General features: G+C 44.9%; 1 protein-coding gene across 1 annotated transcript in view; it reads right to left on the reverse strand.

The window, feature by feature from the left end:
* Positions 1–26,545, reverse strand: part of LOC124799212 — a 333,002-nt gene that overhangs the window by 21,805 nt on the left and 284,652 nt on the right. Inside the window, exons 27-29 of the mRNA XM_047262783.1 lie at positions 23,417–23,545; positions 15,991–16,190; positions 9,411–9,612 (exon numbers count right to left, since the gene is read on the reverse strand). Of these exons, the coding sequence (XP_047118739.1) occupies positions 9,411–9,612; positions 15,991–16,190; positions 23,417–23,545 (531 nt within the window). The remainder of the gene's footprint in view (positions 1–9,410; positions 9,613–15,990; positions 16,191–23,416; positions 23,546–26,545) is intronic.

Below are 26,545 nucleotides of genomic sequence, written 5' to 3' on the forward strand. Positions count from 1 at the left end.
GCCGCAGTGGTAACACCGGTTTCCGTCAGATCACGAAAGTTAAGAACTGTCGGGCTTCACAAGCACTTTGATGGGTCCGCCAATTGCTGTTGACATGTGGGGTGTACTCAGTTCTTGTCAGGAAAATTGAGCAGCTACGTTATTGAGAAGTAGTGGCTCCAGTCACAAGAGCTGACAACAATCGGGAGAGTGGTGTTTTGCCGGCCGAATTGACCGAGCGGTTCTAGGCGCTGCAGTCTGGAACCGCGAGACCGCTGCGGCCGCAGGTTCGAATCCTGCCTCGGGCGTGGATGTGTGTGATGTCCTTAGGTTAGTTATGTTTAACTAGTTCTAAGTTCTAGGGGACTAATGACCTCAGAAGTTGAGTCCCATAGTGCTCAGAACAATTTGAACCATTTTTTAGAGTGGTGTGTTGATCACATGCCCCTCCACATTTGCATCCAGAGGCGCCTATCAGCTGAGGATGACACAGTATTTGGTTGGCACCGTTGGGCCTTCCAAAGCCTATTCAGATGGAGCTAAGTTTAGTTTATAAATAAGCAGTATGCGTGACTGTGGTCTGTCCAGAATGAGCCAGGGCACTGTTGTAGTAAGGAAACACCTACAACATGCAGCTGCCCGAGAAGGTTCTTTACATTCTCCCATAACCTTATCCAGACGTCGTCCAACCATTTCAGTAATATGCTCCTATTATGGTTTGCCCTTTAAAAGTATTGTTACGCCACGGAACAGAAAAAGGGAAGAAATCAGTTTCCTTTTTTTTTCTTTTTTTTTCAGTTTACACTAGCACAATATCGTCCGAAAGGTGGCAGAGGTGGCGACATAGCTGTGCACCAGAAAGAAACAGTCAACACTGTAAAACCCCACAGGCATGAGCCACTTTCCTACATTGGCACCAATCACCAGGCGTAAACTACACATTCAGCAGAACGCCCACTGAGAGAGGGGGACGTATTATTTAGCTCTTTTTACATGGAGTAGCAAGCTATACCTCTAATGCAGTAATACCCATCAGTTACTTGAGAGTGGAGTTAAGAGCCTGTAACAAACCGTTTAGCAAACACGGTAGAAAGAGGAGCTCTGACCACGAGTAAAGAAGGGCGCTACATTCGGTCATAATGAACAGAGCATCACAGCATTGCCTTCTTCTCGTCTTCATAAATACCTCAGTTCTCCAGCTCTGAATTCAGCTGATCTAATGATGGCGTTCGTTCTGAAGCTCTTGATTAAATAATAATTACGGTGTAGTGACATCCATCTACTAGATTTCTCGGCACTTCTCGTGAACATACTGCTTTCGTTTCCCGTGATAAAAAGAAGCAAATAATCATGACCTGCCTTTGTGCACTTCACATTTGTCGCCTGTCACATCGCTGGTGGGAAGACTGAGGATCTTCCACCATCAGTACATATCATCATGTGTATCGCAGTAACCCCACCGTCACTGCTGGGTGAGGAGGCCAAGTAGTGCCTCCGTCCTTGATCATCACTGCAGGCACTTCTGGGTGCCAGGGTCTACCTGTCTGTTTTAGCCAGGATCAGCCAAGTACAAGGCTTGGAACAGTGTGATACATCCTGGGTCATCATCACAGCTGTAAGCCAGGATCAGCCACGGCGTGGTAAACTTCGCGCGCGCAACATGTGCTGGCCGCATCGGCACAACTCTCTGTGTTCTGCAGAATCGTCCTTTCAGCGCTGTTTACTCTTCGCTGTTTGTTACTCATATGAAGGACGTTCACTGGTCCAGTGACTGTTTGCACGAAAAGAGGCAGTCTAGCGATCTATAGTCACTGTCCTTTATAATGAATGGAGCTACAGAAGAGAGGAATGAGAATTCTCTGTTCTCGTAGGCGACAGATACTGTTTATTTGCTATGAAGTGACGTTACAGTACCATGCACAAATAATTTAAACATGAACCTGACGATGAAAGAGTAAAATATTACGATGTTTCACAGATGGGATTCACTGTTCTGTACATCAAGAAGCACTTTGTGCTAAATTTGCTGCTTGGAGCACTTGAAGAAAATGGTGGTAGTAAAACTTCTGAAGTCGTAACCATTGTCAGTTGCAACAGTTTTCAATGGAACTGAACGAATAGTATGGAGACCTCATATATTACTACAAGGTATATTCTTTAAGTCAAGGGGCAGGCCTGAAACGATTTTTCGATGTAAAACTAGCTATTGTTCAAATTATAAATGAAAAAGGTGAGCAGTAACGACTTCTGGAATGGATTGCAGACTTCGCATTTTAAGTGAACTCGATTGCACACTGCTCACAGTAAGAAATTGCAAGGTAGCTTCATTTTTATTTTGTGGGGATGTACTTAGAAAGAAAATTGAGTTGCAGAAGGAACACATTCTGACGAAGACGGTCCAGTTCCCTAAACTCACTGGCGCAGAAGAATGCACGACGTTTAAAGAACGTTTTGTGGTCTTGCAAGAATTACAAGGAAAGTTTTATAGAAGTTTTGAGGACACTGTCAGTCTTACATCTGTTTTCGAGCTGTTTTCGAGACCGTTTTCCGTTTCATTTGCAAACGCTCCTGTGCGTGTGCAAACGTAAATGACTGATCTGCTAGTTATTCCAGTTTTAATGTTAATGTCAAATCTTCTAAGGTTAAAATTGTCCAGGACGTCTACATTGCTTTCCTCAAATAGATTTTCCACAAGTCTTCATAATGATCTTGCAAAAGCGGCAGAATATTTCGATCGACATATTTGTGTGAAAAACCTGTTTCCCATTATGAAACTAAGTAAGCCATGATTGCGTGGTAGCTTGAGTGTGGAACTCTATGAAATTATCTGCGTCTGTCCATACGACGACAGTCTGTATCACATAAAAATTATATTATGTCGTCAGCGCTCCAGAAATAACTAATGATGATAATTTGTTTTGTTTGTTACCTATGTTGTTGAGAAATCTGGAATACAAAACCAAATCGTACGTAGTGCGCCTGCATTGCCATTTACATATGGTGCATTCGCTGTTTTCTCTCTTTTCCACCTACTCGCGCTGAGACAGCATGGCGCGACGGTGGGGCAAAATATGCACTAAGGCTGAGCGCTATGGCACTCGGGCCTCGGCATGGCCCACGAGGCGAAACTGTGACCACCCCTGCTCTAAGGGGTGTCAGCGCATAGTGCCACGTTACCTCTTCACCTGCCATACGGCAGCCCGCAATGCTTTGGGAGAACTACTGGTGTAGCAGCCTTGGCTAGAAGCACAGTCGAGCCGACAACAGGGGTCAACAGAATTCCTCCGAATCACTTGCACAAAGTTACAAACTTGTAAATCTGAATTTATAACTATTAGCTAGTAAATCAAGTGTTTTAGCAGTGAAATATGCTCTGCAGGTTCCAAAACATCATCCTGACAGAGGTTTATCCTCTCGGCAACCATACAGTAAATCCGATAGGATCACACCTTGGCAGTTCAAAAAAGGAGTCAGAATCGTTGGGTTTTCATATTTTAGACGGTGTTGAACCCACCTGTTTGGACTGCTTGGCTTTGTTCCTTTGTCTTGGGATCATACTGATACAGCCAGTACTCATACATGGAGATAAGAAGGTACAGAAATCTCGATTGGCCTAACACAGTTGCAACATTTCCACTTCTGTCTCATGCTTTTTGAACAGGTTGTGCGCTTGCGGAATCCAGCGGACGGAAACATTTGTCGTGTTGTGCAAGGTGATCCATGACAGATATTCACCTTCCACATGCCTCGACTGTGAAACGCTGGTATTCAAACAACAGGGCCTCCACATCTGTTAAGAGTCCTGATTCTTCGCAGATATGTGGTCTGCCACAATGGAAACTCTAAGCCACCCAACCACTGTGTCATATGACAGCGCGTAGCTGGCGAATACATGCATCAACTCAGCAAAGATTGTGGCAGAGTTGCTCCCTTCTAAAAACAGAAAACGAATTATCGCGCGATATCCTACTGCCGCTATGTTCGGGCTTCTCTAGCGCCGTGTTAGGTGCTTTGTCGTGGAGATTTTTATGTGTACCAATACAATCAAGCAAAAGAATATGAATTAGGTAACCTTTTTCCGAGATGGTTGTTAAAACACTAATAGGGGATCGCTCCTCCTCGTCATCACCGATTTCGACCAAATTTATATAATATATGCACACCTCGGCCAGAAATGAAAATGACAGAATTGGAAGAATCAAATAGCCAAGCTTTTATAGGAAAAATATTTTTGGTGCCGATCGGACAAGGCATGAGCCAGTTTTATTTCAGCAGTATCCACTATGCAGTGATGGGCGTAGCGGAAACAGTGCAGAACGGAAATCTGAGGCTCATGGGTTCGATCCTCTACGCTGAAACTTATTGTTATTTTCAATTTTTATGTCACACTGAAAATACACTGAAATAATGCTGAATTTGCTGTATTTATTAATACATCGCTTGTACCCCCAGCCTGAAGGAAGCTCCAGTTCAGGTGAAATTTGCAGCACGCGTTTGCGGTGACGAGGGACGCGCACAGTTAGCATATCAGCGCAGGCGCAGATCACTGGCGCCAGCAGCGCCACCTACAAGCACTGTATAAAGGGAGAAAAGACGGCCATGTGAACGTACTGGAATTGTTCTTTCTTGGTGTTGTTTTGCGTAAACAGCTATAGTATGCCTCATAAAAGACAGCTAGCGTCTATAGGCAAAGTGGATTATTCTTCACAGAAATTGGTGATCGTGTAGGACGGAAACAAGCTACTGTGCTGCGGATCTGTAATCTTTGGATGCAAAAGGGAATGACAAAAAATGGTTCAAATGGCTCTGAGCACTATGGGACTTAACTTCTTTGGTCATCAGTCCCCTAGAACTTAGAACTACTTAAACCTAACTAACCTAAGGACATCACACATATCCATGCCCGAGGCAGGATTCGAACCTGCGACCGTAGCGGTCGCGCGGCTCCAGACTGCAGCGCCTAGAACCGCATGGCCACTGCGGCCGGCAGGGAATGACAGGCCGACTGGATTAATTGCATCCACCTCGTTCTATCACTATACGTGACGACAGGTGTATAGTGCGCACGGCAGTGGTGGATCGCTCTGCCACATCACGAACCGTATCACAACAAATTCGGTCTGCTGGTCAACAAGCAGTGTCCGCGCGAACCTTCGGCATCGTTTGTAGCAGAGAGTCAACATAACAGCCGATTGCGCCGGTGATGGTGCAATGAATGACGGGCATGGAAAACCGAATGCAGTGACATTGCTTTTACTGACGAATCCCGATTCTGCCTGCACGACTACGATCGTCGGATTACAGCCTGGAGCCGGCCGCGGTTCTAGGCGCTTCAGTCCGGAACCACGCGGTTGCTACGGTCGCAGGTTCGAATCCTGCCTCGGGCATGGATGTGTGTGATGTCCTTAGGTTAGTTAGGTTTACGTAGTTCTAAGCCTAGGGGACTGATGACCTCATATGTTAAGTCCCATAGTCCTTAGAGCTGTTTGAACCATTACAGTCTGGAGGGACACCGTGGTCAGAGACTGTTGAACTGTTGCCTTATACATCACCACACTGGTCCTGCATCCAGTATTATGGTTTGGGGGTGGTACTGGATTCCACTTCCACACAGCTCATTAACGAGCTAGCGTTACACGTCTGAGGTTTTGGAGGGCTTTTTCCCCAGCCCCCCCCCCCCCCCCCCCCACCTACCTTTCGAGCTCGCGACGGCCAAATTTCAACCGGATAATCCGCGACCACACGCTCGACGCAGCGTTCAAGACTTCTCCATCGCCCATTGGATTGCATTGCTGCCTTGGCCTCCACGTTCTTCCGATGTTTCTCCTACTAGTATCGATAACCTCTGGTCGACGATTGCGGAACGACTAGCCCGGGATACACCACTCGCTATGGCACCAGCTTAACTTTGGCAATACGTGGACGCAGCATGGACTACTATACACCAACAACACATCTAGAGCCTCTTTGATTGAGTACCGAGGTGTTTAGCACAGGCTATAGCCAACAATGGCGCAACACTCAATGTTCATTTCATCATCTTCCTCACATCACATGGGGTAGTATTTTGAATCACGTGATCTTTGTACTACATGTACATCACGTGATCTTTGTACTCCCAAATCAGTGCAAAGGAAAATTTTTGGAATGCAAATAAATTTCCAGGAGGGAATAGTATGGCGTACATGAGAACTCCGTATGTAAAATTAAATACTTATTTCTTTACAGCTGATGATTTACACGTGCTGGGGTAATATTCGTCGTAAAAACAGGGAATTTTTCACATCGTCTTGCACACGTATTAACTCAGCATTTTTTCAATCACAATGTCGTTTTAAAATTTCTGTAGAGAAACAAACCAGGTTCACAGTCATAAAAAATTTAGTCTCATCGCACAGACAGGCAGCAAACCATGCATACTGCATTATTTCGCCAAATACTGGCGACGATAGTTGTTCATGTGTAATGAACTGTAAATTGATGCAGACTTCCCGGGATATGATTTCTTCTTCTCTCTCTATAAGAGCAGCGTTTTGATAAAATTCTTTAACTGACGATAAAAATAGGCATCGGAGGGGTGCATTAGCTGCCGAAGGCTAAACCGAAACTAACGGGATGCGGAGTCCCGTACGCTTTAATTGACATCTCTTCTTGGAATGTTTCTTGCGGGGTCCACGTGGACGCTGTAAGTAAAATCTTGTTCTGGAAAATTATTTGTAATCAGATTTTTTGCCTTTCCTTTTCATCCATTTTATGAAAAAATTAATAAATACAATTTACTGACCAATGTTTTGGTTTAACGTAAGTAAGTAAAGTAAAAACTGAAGATAAAAAGTGTTTTGGTATAGGGACTCAAACCCATGATCCTCGGATTACCGTTCTGCACCCTTTCCACTGCGTGGAATTGATACTAACATAAAGTGCCCATGCCTAGTCCCATTATTTTTTTCTATAATCGTGGCACATGGAGCTCCCATTTCCGTGCATGTACCACAACTTTGTACGAAATCAGTGATGAAGAGCAGGCACGGTCTCCTTGTAAGAATGGTCCTCGCACTGACCAATGTAACCACTGCCATCGAAACTGCGGCTTTTCACTATTATTAACTGAATATTAATATCGTGTATCATCTATATCATTAAGATCGCTAAAATCATTTTTTAAATGTTAAGTGCTATTTGTAACATTCGTGGTTGGTGATACGGTTTTCTTGTTATCCCTATTAGAATTCAACGCACCACAATCGCAAGGATTAGCTACTGTCATAAAAAATATTTTGATGACTGGTCGGTGTAATTTGAGATATCTACTTACAAGGCAACCTCCCCATCGCACCCCCGTCAGATTTAGTTATAAGGTAGCACAGGGATAGGCCATGAAGAACTGAACACAGATCAATCGAGAAAACAGGAAAATGTTGTGTGGAACTATGAAAAAATAAGCAAAATATACAAACTGAGTAGTCCATGCGCAACGTAGGCAACATCAAGGAGAGTGCCAACCTACGAGCGCCGTGGTCCAGTGGTTAGCGTGAGCAGCTGCGGAACGAGAAGTCCTCAGTTCAAATCTTCCCTCGAGAGAAAAGTTTAATTTTTTATTTTCAGACAATTATCAAAGTTCAGACTGTCACACATAATCAACTTCGCTCTCCAAAATTCCAGGGCATGTTCAGATTGGCTTGGACATATGCACAATTTTACGGTCTACACACGGAAACATTTGAAAACGTAAAAAACATATGTTTTGACAGAGCACAGGGAAAACTGTGCGACTGTGAAACTGTTGCATTCATTTGTTGCACTTTATGTGACAAACTCTTGTGTTTTCATCACTATTTTGGGGGTGATTATCACATCCACAAGAAAACCTAAATCGGGCAAGGTAGAAGAATCTTTTTACCCATTCGCCTAGTGTGCAAGTTAGGTGGGTCGACAACATATTCCTGTCATGTGACGCACATGCCGTCACAAGCATTGTATAGAATATATCAGACGTGTTTTCCTGTGGAGGAATCGGTTGACCTATGAACTTGCGATCAAAAGTTTTCGGTTCCCATTGGACAGGCACGTCCTTTCGTCTACTAATCGCACGGTTTTGCGGTGCGGTCGCAAAACACAGACACTAAACTTATTACAGTGAACAGAGACGTCAATGAATGAACGGTCAGATCGTAACTTTGCGAAAATAAAGAAACTAAAATTTTCGCTTGAGGGAGGACTCGAACCAAAGACCTCTCCTTCCGCAGTCGCTCACTCTAACCACGTGACCACGGCGCTCCTCGGCATACTTTGTCCCTAATGTTGCATATCTTGCACATGGACTACTCAGTTTGTATATTTTGCTTATTTTTTCATAGTTCCACACAACTTCTTCCTGTTTTCTCGATTGATCTATGTTCAGTTTTTCAAGGCCTATCCACTGTGTCAATTTATAACTAAATCTGAGGGGGGTGCGATGGGGAGGTTCCCTTGTTAGTAGCTAATTCCTTCCGTCCTGGTGGGAATAGCGTCATGGTATAAGTTCATCGCGACACTGATAGTATTCTGGAAACATCGTAATACACGACTGCTCAAGCCGCTTATACTTGGACGGCAGAACTAGTCTCAAGGTGCGCACATGTCGGGCAACAGTCTTGGATAGATGATCCGTACCATTAGCATCAAATGACATGGCGGTACGCAACCTGCTTCATGTTCGTGCAGTATTTCTCGAACCATTATTATGCATTCTTCGGGCGATAAGATGGTACATTGTCTCTCCGAAGGTACGTGTCATCGGTAGGCTTCTGTAGATGAAAAACAGTTGGGAACTCCGGCTGGAGTGGCCGAGCGGTTCTAGGCGCTACAAAAAATGGTTCAAATGGGTCTGAGCACTATGGGACTTAACTTCTGAGGTCATCAGTCTCCTAGAACTTAGAACTACTTAAACCTAACTAACCTGAGGACATCACACACATCCATGACCGAGGCAGGATTCGAACCTGCGATCGTAGCGGTCGTGCGGTTCCAGACTGAAGTGCCTAGAACCGCTCGGCCACCAGCGGCCGGCTAGGCGCTACAGTCTGGAACCGCGCGACCACTACAGTCGCAGGTTCGAAACCTGCCTTGGGCATGGATGTGTGTGATGTCCTTAGGTTAGCTAGGTTTAAGTAGTTCTACGTTCTAGGGGACTGATGACATCAGAAGTTAAGTCCCATGGTGCTCAGATCCATTTGAACCAATTGAGAACAATGATTGTATAGCTGGATCCTGCACCGTTAGCTAGAACAGACATTGACAAAAGTATAACGGGCCCAATGTCGTCAAATGAGGGCATCCCCCACACAAACAATACTCTCTTTCTCCATATATAGACTAATACGTAGGCAATTCACAGTTTGCGTTAAACGGAATTGAAGAGTATGCTAACTTCGTCACAGGTATTCACTTACCACCCAGTTGGACCAGAGGCCCTGGTTGACAGTTACTTCGAGCCAGTCATCCACGGCGCTCTTGAATGTCGCTGCATCGGACTGGTTGTTGACATCCGTGATGAAGACGAAGTTAAAAGAGAAATGTGCCCCAGGACTGCTGTCATTGCCATAGTAGCGCACCACTTCTTCGTACGTTCCGTATGCCTCTGTCATCATTAACCTGCAAAGAAAATCATCTGCTGTATTCTACACCTCAATGCAGTTACTCTTCTTGCAAAATCTCTTGTGAATGTTCCGAAGATAAAGTATCTGCCCCGCAATCCTTCAAGAAGGCTGTTAATCGCTTTGCATCAATAATAACATTGTCATAACAATACTGAAAAGCGTAAACAAAACTGCAGTAACACATCTCTGTAGTTCGGAAAACACACGGATGAGCCGAAACATTGTGACCACCTGCACAACACCGCGTTGGGCCACCAGTGGAAAGCAATATGGCGGCGATTCAGAGCGGCAAATGGTTTCGACAAGTGCTTTGTAGGTATGCGGAGGTATGTGGCGCCGAATGTCCACGCACGGGGCACTCAATTTCCGCAAATTACGCTGCAGTTCTTTATGGGCGCGAACTTGCGCCCGATACCGTCCCAAAAGTGTTCCATCGTGTTCACATTCGACCAACAGGATGGCCAAGACATCATCGTAAGTTCATTGACATCCTCCTCAAAGAACTATAGCACGATTCTGGTGAGGCGCACAGTTATCCTGGTGGAATATGAAACTGCCGTCGAGAAAGACATATTCAATTTCAACTCGGATTGGGGATGGATGGGGAAGGAAATGAGCTGTGACCTTTCAAAGGAACTATGCTGACGATCGCCTTGCATGATTTGTAGAGATTCATGAAACCTGAATTTCGGTGAGCGGTCGGGATTCTTTATTGTGCCTATTATTGCACCACCACTTTCTGTAACATCACACAACTTGATCTGTATGCAGGTTTTACTCGTATATAAGATGGATACCGCCCTCGATGTATGAAAAATTAGAGCCGTACTGTGCCGCACAAATCGAAGGATTTCAAACAAAACACACATACATGAAAATTCTAAATTAGCTCATCATATTCATTTCTATTTTTGTTTCGTTATTTACGTTTCATTTTAACCCATTCTAATTACCTACAGGCCGGCCGAAGTGGACGAGCGGTTCTAGGAGCTGCAGTCTGGAGCCGCGCGACCGCTACGGTCGCAGGTTCGAATCCTGCCTCGGGAATGGATGTGTAAAATGTCTTTAGGTTAGTTAAATTTAAGTACAGGGCTATTACAAATGATTGAAGCGATTTCATAAATTCACTGTACCTCCATTCATTGACATATGGTCACGACACACTACAGATACGTAGAAAAACTCATAAAGTTTTGTTCGGCTGAAGCCGCACTTCAGGTTTCTGCTGCCAGAGCGCTCGAGAGCGCAGTGAGACAAAATGCCGACAGGAGCCGCGAAAGCGTATGTCGTGCTTGAAATGTACTCACATCAGTCAGTCATAACAGTGCAACGACACTTCAGGACGAAGTTCAACAAAGATCCACCAACTGCTAACTCCATTCGGCGATGGTATGCGCAGTTTAAAGCTTCTGGATGCCTCTGTAAGGGGAAATCAACGGGTCGGCCTGCAGTGAGCGAAGAAACGGTTGAACGCGTGCGGGCAAGTTTCACGCGTAGCCCGTGGAAGTCGACGAATAAAGCAAGCAGGGAGCTAAACGTACCACAGCCTACGGTTTGGAAAATCTTATGGAAAAGGCTAAAGCAGAAGCCTTACCGTTTACAATTGCTACAAGCCCTGACACCCGATAACAAAGTCAAACGCTTTGAATTTTCGGCGCGGTTGCAACAGGTCATGGAAGAGGATGCGTTCAGTGCGAAACTTGTTTTCAGTGATGAAGCAACATTTTTTCTTAATGGTGAAGTGAACAGACACAATGTGCGAATCTGGGCGGTAGAGAATCCTCACGCATTCGTGCAGCAAATTCGCAATTCACCAAAAGTTAACGTGTTTTGTGCAATCTCACAGTTTAAAGTTTACGGCCCCTTTTTCTTCTGCGAAAAAAACGTTACAGGACACGTGTATCTGGACATGCTGGAAAATTGGCTCATGCCACAACTGGAGACCGACAGCGCCGACTTCATCTTTCAACAGGATGGTGCTCCACCGCACTTCCATCATGATGTTCGGCATTTCTTAAACAGGAGATTGGAAAACCGATGGATCGGTCGTGGTGGAGACCATGATCAGCAATTCGTGTCATGGCCTCCACGCTCTTCCGACTTAACCCCATGCGATTTCTTTCTGTGGGGTTATGTGAAAGATTCAGTGTTTAAACCTCCTCTACCAAGAAACGTGCCAGAACTGTGAGCTCGCATCAACGATGCTTTCGAACTCATTGATGGGGACATGCTGCGCCGAGTGTGGGAGGAACTTTATTATCGGCTTGATGTCTGCCGAATCACTAAAGGGGCACATATCGAACATTTGTGAATGCCTAAAAAAACTTTTTGAGTTTTTGTATGTGTGTGCAAAGCATTGTGAAAATATCTCAAATAATAAAGTTATTGTAGAGCTGTGAAATCGCTTCAATCATTTGTAATAACCCTGGACATATATACGTTCTTTTAATATGTACGGCCTCCTCCTGGAACGCTTTGTATACAACTTTTTATGTCTTCATTCTGTGTCTGATACAATGCTTTCAATTGGATCAATCGTTCTGTTTAACCACAAACGTCACCAAGCAGCACCGAGTTTGAGGGCACAATGTTCGAAAGCACTACACAACCCTCTCTGCAGCATCCACTGTGGAATTAACTACTGTCTGCAATAGGTGTTCGTCAAAGGTGGAGGATTTTCGCTACAGAAATTTGCAGATATGGATTTAATGAATGGTGCAGAAATGTATAGTAATAGCAAAAGCCAGCCGTAGTGGCCGAGTGGTTAAAGGCGCTACAGTCTGGAACCGCACGACCGCTACGGTCGCAGGTTCAAATCCTGCCTCGGGCATGGATGTGTGTGATGTCCTTAGGTTAGTTAGGTTTAAGTAGTTCTAAGTTCTAGGGGACTGATGACCACAGCAGTTAAGTCCCATAGTGCTCAGAGCCATTTTATAGCAAAACCGGAAGAATGTACAGACAAAATTTTCGCAACAGATGTCATATTAAGACAAATACTACCGCCAGAAAGTGAAACTTACAGTCTGGAACCGCGCGACCGCTACGGTGGAGGTTCGAATCCTGCCTCGGGCATGGATGTGTGTGATGCCCTTAGGTTGGTTAGGTTTAAGTAGTTCTAAGTTCTAGTGGACTGATGACATTAGAAGTTAAGCCCCATAGTGCTCAGAGCCAGATACCTCGCAGTATCTTTAACCTTTAAGGTTTGTCCCCAGAGCTGTCATGTGCAGCCTTCTGGATTCTGTTGGTGTGTTCCAGCACTTTTGTGTTTAGCAAGGAAAAGTTGTGCGTTTGTAGCGTTTGGTTTGATATTCCACTGGCTGAACCAGGTTTCCAGTAGTGATAGGGTTTGTCTGGCGGTTTCTTGTGTTGTTGGTGCGTGGCACCATTAAGCTGTGTCGTCTGCGTACAGCGTCAGACCCTCATTCCACTTGTTGGGTACTGGGATGCCTGCCGTGTATAATGTGTATAGCAGGGGAGAGATGATGGCTCCCTGCGGAACTCCTGCTTTTGGCATGAAAGGACCTGATTCCGCGTCGTTGGGTTGTTTGCTTTCAGGCGTCTCACGTACCTGCAAATGACCATCCGTCCGACGGCGTCTCACGTACCTGCAAATGACCATCCGTCCGACGAAGCATAAAACGTTATTCATTTGAAAAGAATGTCCATTTGCGGTACTGGCCTGCAGATTCCAGCCTCCGTCGTTGGGTAGTGGGATGCCTGCCGTGTATAATGTGTATAGCAGGGGAGAGATGATGGCTCCCTGCGGAACTCCTGCTTTTGGCATGAAAGGACCTGATTCCGCGTCGTTGGGTTGTTTGCTTTCAGGCGTCTCACGTACCTGCAAATGACCATCCGTCCGACGAAGCATAAAACGTTATTCATTTGAAAAGAATGTCCATTTGCGGTACTGGCCTGCAGATTCCAGCCTCCGTCGTCGACGAAAAGCAGTAACCATGACTGCATGACCCAGACGCCTGCTGCGGAGGTTCATACGCAGCAACGTTTGTTGAACGGTAGTTGAGAAGCCATTGTTGGTAGCTCGTTGGTTCATCTGAGTCCTCAGTTACTCAACAGCTGCACGTCTGTTCGCCTGGATTCATCCGAAAAAATGACGTTTTGCCATTCGTGCACCCAGGTTCGTCGTTGAGTACACCAGCGCAGGCGCTCCTGTCTGTGATGCAGCGTCAGGGGTAACCGCAGCCATGGTCTCCGAGCTGATAGTCCAAGCAAACGTCGTCGAACTGTCCATGCAGATGGTTGTTGCCTTGCAAACGTCCCCATCAGGGATCGAGACGTGGCTGCACGATCCGTTACAGCCATGCGGGTAAGATGCCTGTCATCTCGACTGCTGGTGATAAGAGGCCGTTGGGATCCAGCACGGCGTTCCGTATTACCCTCCTGAACCCACCTATTCCATTTTCTTCTAACAGTCATTGACCAACGCAAGCAGCAGTGTCGCGATACGATAAACCGCAATCGCGATAGGCTACAGTAGGACTTTTATCAAAGTCGGAAACGTGATGGTACGCATTTCTCCTCCTTACACGAGGCATCGCAACAACGTTTCACCAGGCAACGCCGGCAACTGCTGTTTGTGTATGAGAAATCGGTTGGAATCTTTCCTCATGTCAGCATGTTGTAGGTGTCGCCACCGGCACCAAGCTTGTGTTAATGCTCTAAAAAGCTAATCATTTACATATCCCAGCATCTTCTTCCAGTCGGTTAAATTTCGCCTCTGTAGCACGTCATCTTCGTGGTGTAGCAATTTTAATGGCCAGTAATGTAGTTTCACTTTTGTTGATATACATCTAAAAACCACTTTTCAAGATACGATCCATACAGTTCAATTGCTCTTATTAGTCATTTTGCTGTGCCTGACAAAATTACAATGTTTTTTATTTCTTCGCCCAATATTTTATTTCCTTTTCGAAATTTGCTCTTGGTTTTTTTCACACCTTTATCAACCTATACACTAAAAAACACCAATCTACAATGCTCTCTTACTCCCTTCTCAGTTACTGATTCCCTTTGATGTCCTTAAACTTCAGTACGTCCTGAACTGCGGACTTGTTTCTGCACAAGTTGTAAATAACCTTTACCTACTTGTAAAATCCCTGCTACCGTCAGAATGTCAAAGAGAGTTTCCAGTCAACACTGTCTAACGCTTTCTCTAATTATACAAATGCTATAAGTGTAGGTCAGGACTGCCTCGCATGTTCCTACATTTCTCCGGAGCCCAAACTGATCCATCTCGAGATCGGGGTCTACTAGTTTTTCCTGTCTTCAGTTAATAATTCGTGACTGTACCCACATACTGTTTAGTTATATTGTATAAATGCTGTCATTAGTATTTCGTTATTAGAGCTAAGACAGTAAAAGGTTCTATTATGTAGACAATATTTAGTGTATCGCGCCACCTTTTTCAGATATAAAAGAGGGCAGCTTTCAGATAAGAGTATGTAAATTAATAAATCACCCTTACACCTTGTAATGGTTCTTTATTTGCGAAACCATTACCACCCGCCAACCCTATTTTTCGATATCGTAGATTAATGAATATTTTTCTGCGTAAAGTTTCACATTTTTCACTCTATTAAAATTTGGTTTCATTTTTATATGTATGTACGTCGATATTTGGAGATGCTGAAATCGATATAATATCTATTGTGAATAACTTTGTGCTTATTGTTATCTTTGATGCTCTTTTGTGACTTTTGGCGCGGAAGCGTACAGGGTAGTCAAGTTTTCGTGTTGAATATGAACAGTCTTGACTTTGTGTTGGAAATAAAAAGATGAGTCGGAGTTGTGGACAATGAAAAATGTTGTGAGTTTTATTAAGAGCAGTAACGCAGTAACGGCTGCGAAATTGTATGATAAAGTGATGTTTTGAACACGCGAAAGTATAAAAAGTTTAATAAATGTGAATTTTTGTGAAAAGTGAGTGTCAAGAATTATTTTCAAGTGACCATTGTTTAAAAACATAAATCATCGAATTAATCCTGAAAGATTGTCTTCGTGAGTGCTTCAAGTCGGCGTAATTAACATCTGAGTGCATTTCGCACCAACAGCGACAGTCATGCTACCTAGACAACATTTTTCATTTACGAGCCAAAGCCAGAGCGAGATCGTCGTTGGATTGCATATACAAGATAAGTGGTATTATTGTTAATTTTCTTCAGTGACTGCAATCAATTGATGTAGCAATGCCTGCCACATTAAAGACCTTATAGTTGCGCAATAAAAAGATCATCCTTTGAGTGCGCGACGTGATAATTTTTGAACTAATTAACTGTTAGTGGATGTATTGTTATAACCCCACAAAGAGAAGTAACTCCGCTACGTCTCACGGAATCGCTTGGAACGAGCCACTCACTTGTCGGTGCCGAACGCCTGGACTACCTCCCTCCACTGCCGCACCATGTCGTACGTGCCGTCCTGGTGTTTGGTATACTTAGAAGTCAGGCCTCCATCCACTTCTTCCTCGTCTCGGAACAGACCGTCTTCGAACAGGTGAGGCACTGCATCCATGCGGAACCCGTCCACGCCTTTCTCCAGCCAGAACCGCATGAAATCCTGCCGAACACAATCAACTCACAAGTTTTGGAACAACAAACATGACATAAAAATTTTCTGTCTCAGTCACAGGGTATTCTTATTAATATATTGTAAGGGGTTCACCACCCTGCTGGAGCAAATGTAATCTCGATGTATTGCTCACTTGCTAGAACGACAATTCACAGGCGCTGCCTGGGACATAAAATATCTTTGCCCCTGTTAAAAGAGAGCGGCAATAGAGTCGCAGATGAGAGCAGTCTCTAACGCAGTTGCAGTCGCTCGCTGCTACATTGTAGTTGTAGTCTGCCGCTGGTACAGCGCAGTTTATAGTTAGTAGTAGTTAAAGACACAGTGCAGAACAAATTGCAAAATTTTATTGTATGGAACTGAATAATAATTGTGATCAGCCGCAGAGCTAAATGATACCATGGAATAAGATGTTGATGAACAAATGAATAATTGTTAATTTAGTGAAAAATAAAGTGTAATTAAGTCAACCATCTATTGTAAGGTAAATTTTATTATTTTTATTGGCATTCCCGTAGTTAAGTCACTTGTCTGAGATGTTAATATGAATTTGTTTCAATCTTTTCCTTTGTGATTCGTCAGCACCAGTTGACCCAGATTTGTTATATATTCAATTTTCCCGTGTTATGGATTGTAGATCTTTATCAATAACGTAAAAAATTTCAGAATATAATTGTTTTTACTAGTCAACTATAAAAGTATAATTTCCCCTTAAGTCATTGCCAGACCCTAACCAGTCATTTATCTAAATTAAAATATTCCAGAATTTTTGTCTGATCACAGTCACGTGCTTTTTAGTAATCAGAGACCAGCCGTGCAGCTGTGTCACTAAGTAAAGTCAGATTTTCTAGTAAATCGGATCTCAGACAAATGTTATCCAGTATTAGTAGATAGGCCAGCATTGCACTAAGCTGTGCCATTTACTAGCAGATATACAGACAGCGTTATCCAGCGACACCATCACGAGGTAAGAATTTTTTCAGTTAATTTCTCACGGACAGTTTCAGATTGATTTCACAGGGCCATGGCGTAGCGCTGCTTACATCAAAATTTATGAGTTTTTCGTGAGTTAAGATTTATCAGTTTTCATATGTCAGAATTTAAATATCCAAATTTAATTATTTTTTTAATTTTCTATTTGGGGAGGTTACACATCATTATTTTATATTTTTTCTTTATACGAGAAGGTTACAATACGATCGGTTTCAATGTCTTCTGCACCGCCATAAGATATGGAAAGAGAGAACACAGCGGGGCTAGTCCAATTGCAAAAAGAAAAATTTTTAACGAGGTAAGTGAGAGAACTGAACACATAACACTGGCAGAACACATACCAAATTGTTTACAAAAAACTCTTGGCTAAGAAAAGCATGTCATTTTAAACTGCAACATTATAAGAAGCAAAACCAACGCTGCGGGAGCGTGCGGTATGAAGTCTATGCCTTTATTACTAAGTCTATTCGCAACACATTTTGCAGGCAGTATCCACTCACACCTGCAAAATTCTACACTACTGGCCATTAAAATTGCTACACCACGAAGATGACGTGCTACAGACGCAAAATTTAACAGACAGGAAGAAGATGTTGTGATATGGAAATGATTAGCTTTTCAGAGCATTCACACAAGGTTGGCACCGGTGGCGACACCTACAACGTGCCGACGTGAGGATAGTTTTCAACCGATTTCCCATACACAAACAGCAGTTGACCGGCGTTGCCTGGTAGAACGTTGTTGTGATGCCTCGTGTAAGAAGGAGAAATGCGAACCATCACGTTTCCGACTTTGATAAAGGTCGGATTGTAGCCTATCGTGATTGCGGTTTATCGTATCGCGACATTGCTGCTCGCGTAGGTCGAGATCCAATGACTGTTAGCAGAATATGGAATCGGTGGGTTCAGGAGGGTAATACGGAACGCCGTGCTGGATCCCAACGGCGTCGTATTACTAGCAGTCGAGATGACAGGCATGTTATGCGCATGGCTGTAACGGATCGTGCAGCCACGTCTCGATCCCTGAGTCAACAGATGGGGACGCTTGCAAGAAAACAACCATCTGCACGAACGTTTGCAGCAGCATGGACTATCAGCTCGGAGATCATGGCTGCGGTTACCCTTGACGCTGCATCACAGACAGGAGCGCCTGCGATGGTGTACTCAACGACGAACCTGGGTGCACATATAGCAAAACGTAATTTTTATCGGATGAATCCAGGTTCTGTTTACAGCATCATGGTGGTCGCATCCGTGTTTGGCGACATCGCGGGCAACGCACTTTGGAAGCGTGTTTTCGTCATCGGCAGACTGGCGTATCACCCGGCGTTATGGTATGGGGTGTAATTGGTTACACGTCTAGGTCACCTCTTGTTCGCTTTGACGGCACTTTGAACAGTGGACGTTACATTTCAGATGTGTTACGACCCGTTGCTCTACCCTTCCTTCGATCCCTGCGAAACCCTACATTTCAGCAGGATAATGCACGACCGCATGTTGCAGGTCATGTACCGGCCTTTCTGGATACAGAAAATGTTCGACTGCTGCCCTGGCCAGCACATTCTCCAGATATCTCACCAATTGAAAACGTCTGGCCAATGGTGACCAAGCAACTGTCTCGTCACAATACGCCAGTCACTACTCTTGATGAACTGTGGTAACGTATTGAAGCTGCATGGGCAGCTGTACCTGTACACGCCATTCAAGCTCTGTTTGACTCAACGCCCAGGCGTATCAAGGCCGTCGTTACGGCCAGAGGTTATTGTTCTGGGTACTGATTTCGTATGATCTATGCACCCAAATTGCGTGAAAATGTAATCACATGTCAGTTCTAGTATAATATATTTTTCCAATGAATACCCGTTTCTCATCTGCATTTATTCTTGGTGTAGCAGTTTTAATGGCCAGTAGTGTATCCTTTTAGGACACATAATTAAGGAAATATAAAGTCACAGCCACTGAGATGCGTGAAAAACTAGGTTTTCTTAAAACGGAGAGTACATTACCCATACTGTCCTTATCCTGCAGTTGGTAATGACATAACTTAGCGACTTACAACAAACGTAAAACATAATTTCAAACCTCCTCTAAATTTTTTTCACTCACATGCTTCACGCCAAATATTTAACAAATCACGTCATCTGTAAAGTAATGAGAGGTTAGAAGCTGTTTTATTCTGGTGAGGGTCGATTCGTTAAAGAATTCGTGTATGTGGGTCATGTGGTCAGCACACCGCTCTCCCGGCCGTTGTCAGTTTTCCTGAGCGGAGCCGCTACTTCTCAGTCAAGTAGCTCCTCAGTTTGCCTCACAAGGGCTGACTGCAGCCCGCTTGCCAGCAGCGCTTGGCATACCGGAAGGTCACACACCCAAGTGCTAGCCAAGCTCAACAGCGCTTAACTTCGGTGATCTAACTGGAACAGATGTTACCGCTGCGGCAAGGCCGTTGGCAGATAGACAGGGTTATTACAAATGATTGAAGCGATTTCATAAATTCACTGTAGCTCCATTCATTGACATATGGTCACGACACACTACAGATACGTAGAAAAACTCATAAAGTTTTGTTCGGCCGAAGCCGCACTTCAGGTTTCTGCCGCCAGAGCGCTCGAGAGCGCAGTGAGGAAATGGCGACAGGGGCCGAGAAAGCGTATGTCGTGCTTGAAATGCACTCACATCAGTCAGTCATAACATTGCAACGACACTTCAGGACGAAGTTCAACAGAGATCCACCAGCTGCTAACTCCATTCGGCGATGGTATGCGCAGTTTAAAGCTTCTGGATGCCTCTGTAAGGGGAAATCAACGGGTCGGCCTGCAGTAAGCGAAGAAACGGTTGAACGCGTGCGGGCAAGTTTCACGCGTAGCCCGCGGAAGTCGACGAATAAAGCAAGCAGGGAGCTAAACGTACCACAGCCGACGGTTTGGAAAATCTTACGGAAAAGGGTAAAGCAAAAGCCTTACCGTTTACAATTGCTACAAGCCCTGACGCCCGATAACAAAGTCAAACGCTTTGAATTTTCGGCGCGGTTGCAACAGCTCATGGAAGAGGATGCGTTCAGTGCGAAACTTGTTTTCAGTGGTGAAGCAGCATTTTTTCTTAATGGTGAAGTGAACAGACACAATGTGCGAATCTGGGCGGTAGAATCCTCACGCACTCGTGCAGCAAATTCGTAATTCACCAAAAGTTAACGTGTTTTGTGCAATCTCACGGTTTAAAGTTTACGGTCCCTTTTTCTTCTGCGAAAAAAACGTTACAGGACATGTGTATCTGGACATGCTGGAAAATTGGCTCATGCCACAACTGGAGACGGACAGCGCCGACTTCATCTTTCAACAAGATGGTGCTCCACCGCACTTCCATCATGATGTTCGGCATTTCTTAAACAGGAGATTGGAAAACCGATGGATCGGTCGTGGTGGAGATCATGATCAGCAATTCATGTCATGGCCTCCACGCTCTCCCGACTTAACCCCATGCGATTTCTTTCTGTGGCGTTATGTGAAAGATTCAGTGTTTAAACCTCCTCTACCAAGAAACGTGCCAGAACTGCGAGCTCGCATCAAAGATGCTTTCGAACTCACTGATGGGGACATGCAGCGCCGAGTGTGGGAGGAACTTGATTATCGGCTTGATGTCGGCCAAATCACTAAAGGGGCACATATCGAACATTTGTGAATGCCAAAAAAAAAAACTTTTTGAGTTTTGTATGTGTGTGCAAAGCATTGTGAAAATATCTCAAATAATAAAGTTATTGTAGAGCTGTGAAATCGCTTCAATCATTTGTAATAACCCTGTCCATATATACATTCTTTTAATATGTACGGCCTCCTCCTGGAACACTTTGTATACAACTTTTTATGTCTTCATTCTGTGTCTGATACAATGCTTTCAATTGGTTCAATCGTTCTGTTTAATCACAAACGTCACCAAGCAGCACCGAGTTTGATGGCACAATGTTCGAAAGCACTACACAACCCTCTCTGCAGCATCCACTGTGGAATTAACTACTGTCTGCAATAGGTGTTTGTCAAAGGTGGAGGATTTTCGTTACAGAAATTTGCAGATATCGATTTAATGAATGGTGCAGAAATATATAGTAATAGCAAAAGCCGGCCGGAGTGGCCGAGTGGTTAAAGGCGCTACAGTCTGGAACCGCACGACCGCTACGGTCGCAGGTTCGAATCCTGCCTCGGGCATGGATGTGTGTGATGTCCTTAGGTTAGTTAGGTTTAAGTAGTTCTAAGTTCTAGGGGACTGATGACCACAGCAGTTAAGTCCCATAGTGCTCAGAGCCATTTAATAGCAAAACCGGAAGAATGTACAGACAAAATTTTCGCAACAGATGTCATATTAAGACAAATACTACCGCCAGATAGTGAAACTTACAGTCTGGAACCGCGCGACTGCTACGGCGGAGGTTCGAATCCTGCCTCGGGCGTGGATGTGTGTGATGCCCTTAGGTTGGTTAGGTTTAAGTAGTTCTAAGTTCTAGTGGACTGATGATATTAGAAGTTAAGCCCCATAGTGCTCAGAGCCGTTTGAACCATTTGAAACTTACAATAAATTGGGCAGATGGAGTCGCAAAGACTCTCCACAAGTGATGAGTTGCACAGAATTTGAGAGCATCGTGTCGCGAAGCGTGGAACAAAGCTCATCAACAAAAAACCGTCAACTTGCTCGTGAAATACACAGTTCTACTGGTGGAGCAGCAATTGCAACCGCATCATAAACAGTGTGTGCAACCATTGAGGTCAAACGATTATGAACTTAGAGTTCTGCTATGAACTATCCAGAGAAATACTGCAGTGCAGAAATAGCAGAAACTGGTTGCCGTGACTGTCATGTCTGAATGGCTCTAGGCACTTTGGGACTTAACGTCTGAGGTCATCAGTCCCCTAGAACTTAGAACTACTTAAACCTAACTAGCCTAAGGACATCACACACATCCATGCCCGAGGCAGGATTCGAACCTGCGACCGTAGCTGTCGCGCTGTTCCAGACTGACGCGCCTACAACCGCTCAGCCACAGCGGCCGGCGATGGTAATTCGTACGCCACTCTCGTCTCACATCACTGGCAACTGTTCTCTAGCAGCTTGAAGGTTGGAACTGTACAAGATTGGCTGCCGAACCTTGTGACTTGTGCACATTGTCTAATGTTCACTTCAGGCACACTGCCGTACCTGGTGGAGGCTGTGCTCTTTGGTGCCGCCAGAAGATGTGGTTTCAACATGACGCGCTAAATACCACTGCTGTATAAATGTCCGTGGGCAAATGAATAACAAATATACTCCTCAATGTATCACAAGTTGAAATCCCATGCCATCCCCAGTACGATCGTTCGCTTTCCCCCTATCAATTCCTTTCTACGATGTTGGAACTCCAGCGGAAACTGGAGAGGAAGTATTTTAAGACCGGTGGTGCCTGTCCCATTTTTCAACACACAGCACTTATGGCTAAGAGAGGGCGTCAGAATTTTATCTGACAGCATGCAATCTAATAGATGGTCGTCCCTTTGAATAGCTATCATTTATTCAATTATTTGTATAGACAAGAAACAAAATGTTATCTTGCTCTTATTAATTCCTCATCTCAATTTAATCAGTATAAAGTCCTCTACCATCTCCATAATTTTGACTCTTAAGTGTTTGAGACACCACGTATGTGAGAAGTTAAAACTGTTTACCGGACCAGGACTTGAACCCAAATATATACCCTTAACAGGAAGTGCTCTACCGTCTAAGCAACTTGATAGCGACCTGAATGTCATTGAAAATTCCAAGATTCCACTAGCCTTGAAAGGCTTGAAGTGAATATGTCTGCTCGAGTTCCAGTGCGGTCGTTTCCCATTGTTAACAAGCCACATGTAATCAAATGACAGTAATATTTTCCTTCAACATTCGTCGGTGCATCTGGTGATGACTCTCATCCCTGTACTGAGTCTACTTCACTCATGTCCTGAAATTGTTTTGAATATGAGTCAAACGAGATCACCTGAAAGGTCTATAGGGAAATGACACACAAATATTTTCCATGCTCTATGTAAAATTTGGCACAGTTTCCTCTTTTTATCACGTATCGGACCTTGTGATACTCGTTTCATTTTATTAAATAGCTTTTTTTGGTTGTTTTTACATGAAATCTGAGTGGAGTCTGAAGCTCTCCTCTCTTACTGCTCTGCAGTGCCTGCTAGAAAAGAATGATCAGCGTGTCATTTCAGAACATACCTTCATCCCTTCGACGACGTCGCTGTTGTTGTAGTTGAGATCCGGCTGCGCTTTGTGGAACTGGTGGAGGTAGTACTGCTGCCGGTCATTGTTCCACTCCCAGGCCGACTCTCCGTTGAACAGGTTCGCCTGGAAAGTGGATACGGAATAGCACTGAATCTTGCTTTTCTATTTGTGCTTTGCCAGTAAACATGTGATCTAAAATGCATACCTGAGGAGTTATGAATATACACTCCTGGAAATGGAAAAAAGAACACATTGACACCGGTGTGTCAGACCCACCATACTTGCTCCGGACACTGCGAGAGGGCTGTACAAGCAATGATCACACGCACGGCACAGCGGACACACCAGGAACCGCGGTGTTGGCCGTCGAATGGCGCTAGCTGCGCAGCATTTGTGCACCGCCGCCGTCAGTGTCAGCCAGTTTGCCGTGGCATACGGAGCTCCATCGCAGTCTTTAACACTGGTAGCATGCCGCGACAGCGTGGACGTGAACCGTATGTGCAGTTGACGGACTTTGAGCGAGGGCGTATAGTGGGCATGCGGGAGGCCGGGTGGACGTACCGCCGAATTGCTCAACACGTGGGGCGTGAGGTCTCCACAGTACATCGATGTTGTCGTCAGTGGTCGGCGGAAGGTGCACGTGCCCGTCGACCTGGGACCGGACCGCAGCGACGCACGGATGCACGCCAAGACCGTAGGATCCTACGCAGTGCCGTAGGGGACCGCACCGCCACTTCCCAGCAAATTAGGGACACTGTTGCTCCTGGGGTATCGGCGAGGACCATTCGCAACCGTCTCCATGAAGCTGGGCTACGGTCCCGCACACCGTTAGGCCGTCTTCCGCTCACGCCCCAACATCGTGCAGCCCGCCTCCAGTGGTGTCGCGACAGGCGTGAATGGAGGGACGAATGGAGACGTGTCGTCTTCAGCGATGAGAGTCGCTTCTGCCTTGGTGCCAATGATGGTCGTATGCGTGTTTGGCGCCGTGCAGGTGAGCGCCACAATCAGGACTGCATACGACCGAGGCACACAAGGCCAACACCCGGCATCATGGTGTGGGGAGCGATCTCCTGCACTGGCCGTACACCACTGGTGATCGTCGAGGGGACACTGAATAGTGCACGGTACATCCAAACCGTCATCGAACCCATCGTTCTACCATCCCTAGACCGGCAAGGGAACTTGCTGTTCCAACAGGACAATGCACGTCTGCATGTATCCCGTGCCACCCAACGTGCTCTAGAAGGTGTAAGTCAACTACCCTGGCCAGCAAGATCTCCGGATCTGTCCTCCATTGAGCATGTTTGGGACTGGATGAAGCGTCGTCTCACGCGGTCTGCACGTCCAGCATGAACGCTGGTCCAACTGAGGCGCCAGGTGGAAATGGCATGGCAAGCCGTTCCACAGGACTACATCCAGCATCTCTACGATCGTCTCCATGGGAGAATAGCAGCCTGCATTGCTGCGAAAGGTGGATATACACTGTACTAGTGCCGACATTGTGCATGCTCTGTTGCCTGTGTCTATGTGCCTGTGGTTCTGTCAGTGTGATCATGTGATGTATCCGACCCCAGGAATGTGTCAATAAAGTTTCCCCTTCCTGGGACAATGAATTCACGGTGTTGTTATTTCAATTTCCAGGAGTGTACTTGATCATCTACGACACTGTGAAACTCATCTCCTCTATTGAACAAGCACTTATAGCTCTTAGTGCCCTGTTTATTGGTATTTTTTTGTTTTGTTTTGTTTCGACTGAAAGTTTTCTATCCTACAATCTTAGCAACAACAGTCAGAGGTATCGGAATAGTTTTCTCTTATAACATTCGGCTCGTTCGTTTCCGGTACAGGGACCCCTACCTCACATTGATACAAACATGCTTCTCCATCATCCTAGATAGTTTGTAACATCATCATGTAACAGCCCCGTTTATACATACATTTACAGGCATTGTCAGTAATGGTATCTGTTTCCCATCTACAATACAGGCACATAGGCACACACTAACACCACAAAGAGCCGACTGCTTTTATACTGAGTTCCATCCTCTACCATCGGAATAGTTGACGTCTTGTTATATTCTAAATGCCGGCCAGGGTGGCCGAGCGGTTCTAGGCGCTACAGTCTGGAACCGCGCGACCGCTACGGTCGCAGGTTCGAATCCTGCCTCGGGCATGGCTGTGTGTGCTGTCCTTAGGTTAGTTAGGTTTAAGTAGTTCTAAGTTCTAGGGGACTGATGACCACAGCAGTTGAGTTCCATAGTGCTCAGAGCCATTTCTAGGGGACTGATGACCTCAGAAGTTAAGTCCCATAGTGCTGAGAGCCATTTGAACCATTTTTTTATATTCTAAATAAATAAATGTCGTGTGAGTAGAGTCTTCGGTCGGGTAGACCGTCCGCCGAGTGCAAGTCTTTCGATTTGACGCCACTTCGGAGACTTGTACGTCGATAGGGATGAAATGATGATGATTAGGACATCGCAACACCCAGTCCCTGAGCGGAGAAAATCTCCGATGGGAATTGAATCCGTGCCCTTAGGATTGACATTCTGTTGCGCGGACCACTCAGCTACCGGGTGTGGACTGTTATATACTGGACTACTGACATCAAATGCAATACCATTTGAGTGCTTTTGTCAGTAGAATGGATCTCATATTGTTGCACATACACTGTGCACAACTGTTCTAGCCGACAGTGTTAACTTTCCCACAGATATCCATGCTTTTATACTGATTTCACTACTGTACATTATAAGGTCTTGTGATGACCTCAACCCACAGGAAAAACAATTATCAAAATCTGAACTGTGAATTCATCCAAAATTCTAGTTGGAAAACCACACTCTTTGTTATACTTCTCAATTGGTCACGATCCCATTTTGTTTATGAACTGAAAATAATATTCACGAGAAACTGCTCTGAAATTAACCTGAACCGACAAAATTGTGTATATATTCTCTGAAACTTCAAAGACATCTAAGACAATATCTGAAAGGAATTAGAAAAAGCGACAAAATTTCGTGAATCACACACAATACTGTTGACAATCGCATGAACACTGGGGGGTTTCGCCATACATCTACCCACTTTTGAGTATAACCAGTGTCTCTTAATACTACGACTCGT

The sequence above is a fragment of the Schistocerca piceifrons genome, chromosome 1, assembly GCF_021461385.2.
Source record: "Schistocerca piceifrons isolate TAMUIC-IGC-003096 chromosome 1, iqSchPice1.1, whole genome shotgun sequence".
Classification (NCBI taxonomy): Eukaryota; Metazoa; Arthropoda; class Insecta; order Orthoptera; family Acrididae; genus Schistocerca; species Schistocerca piceifrons.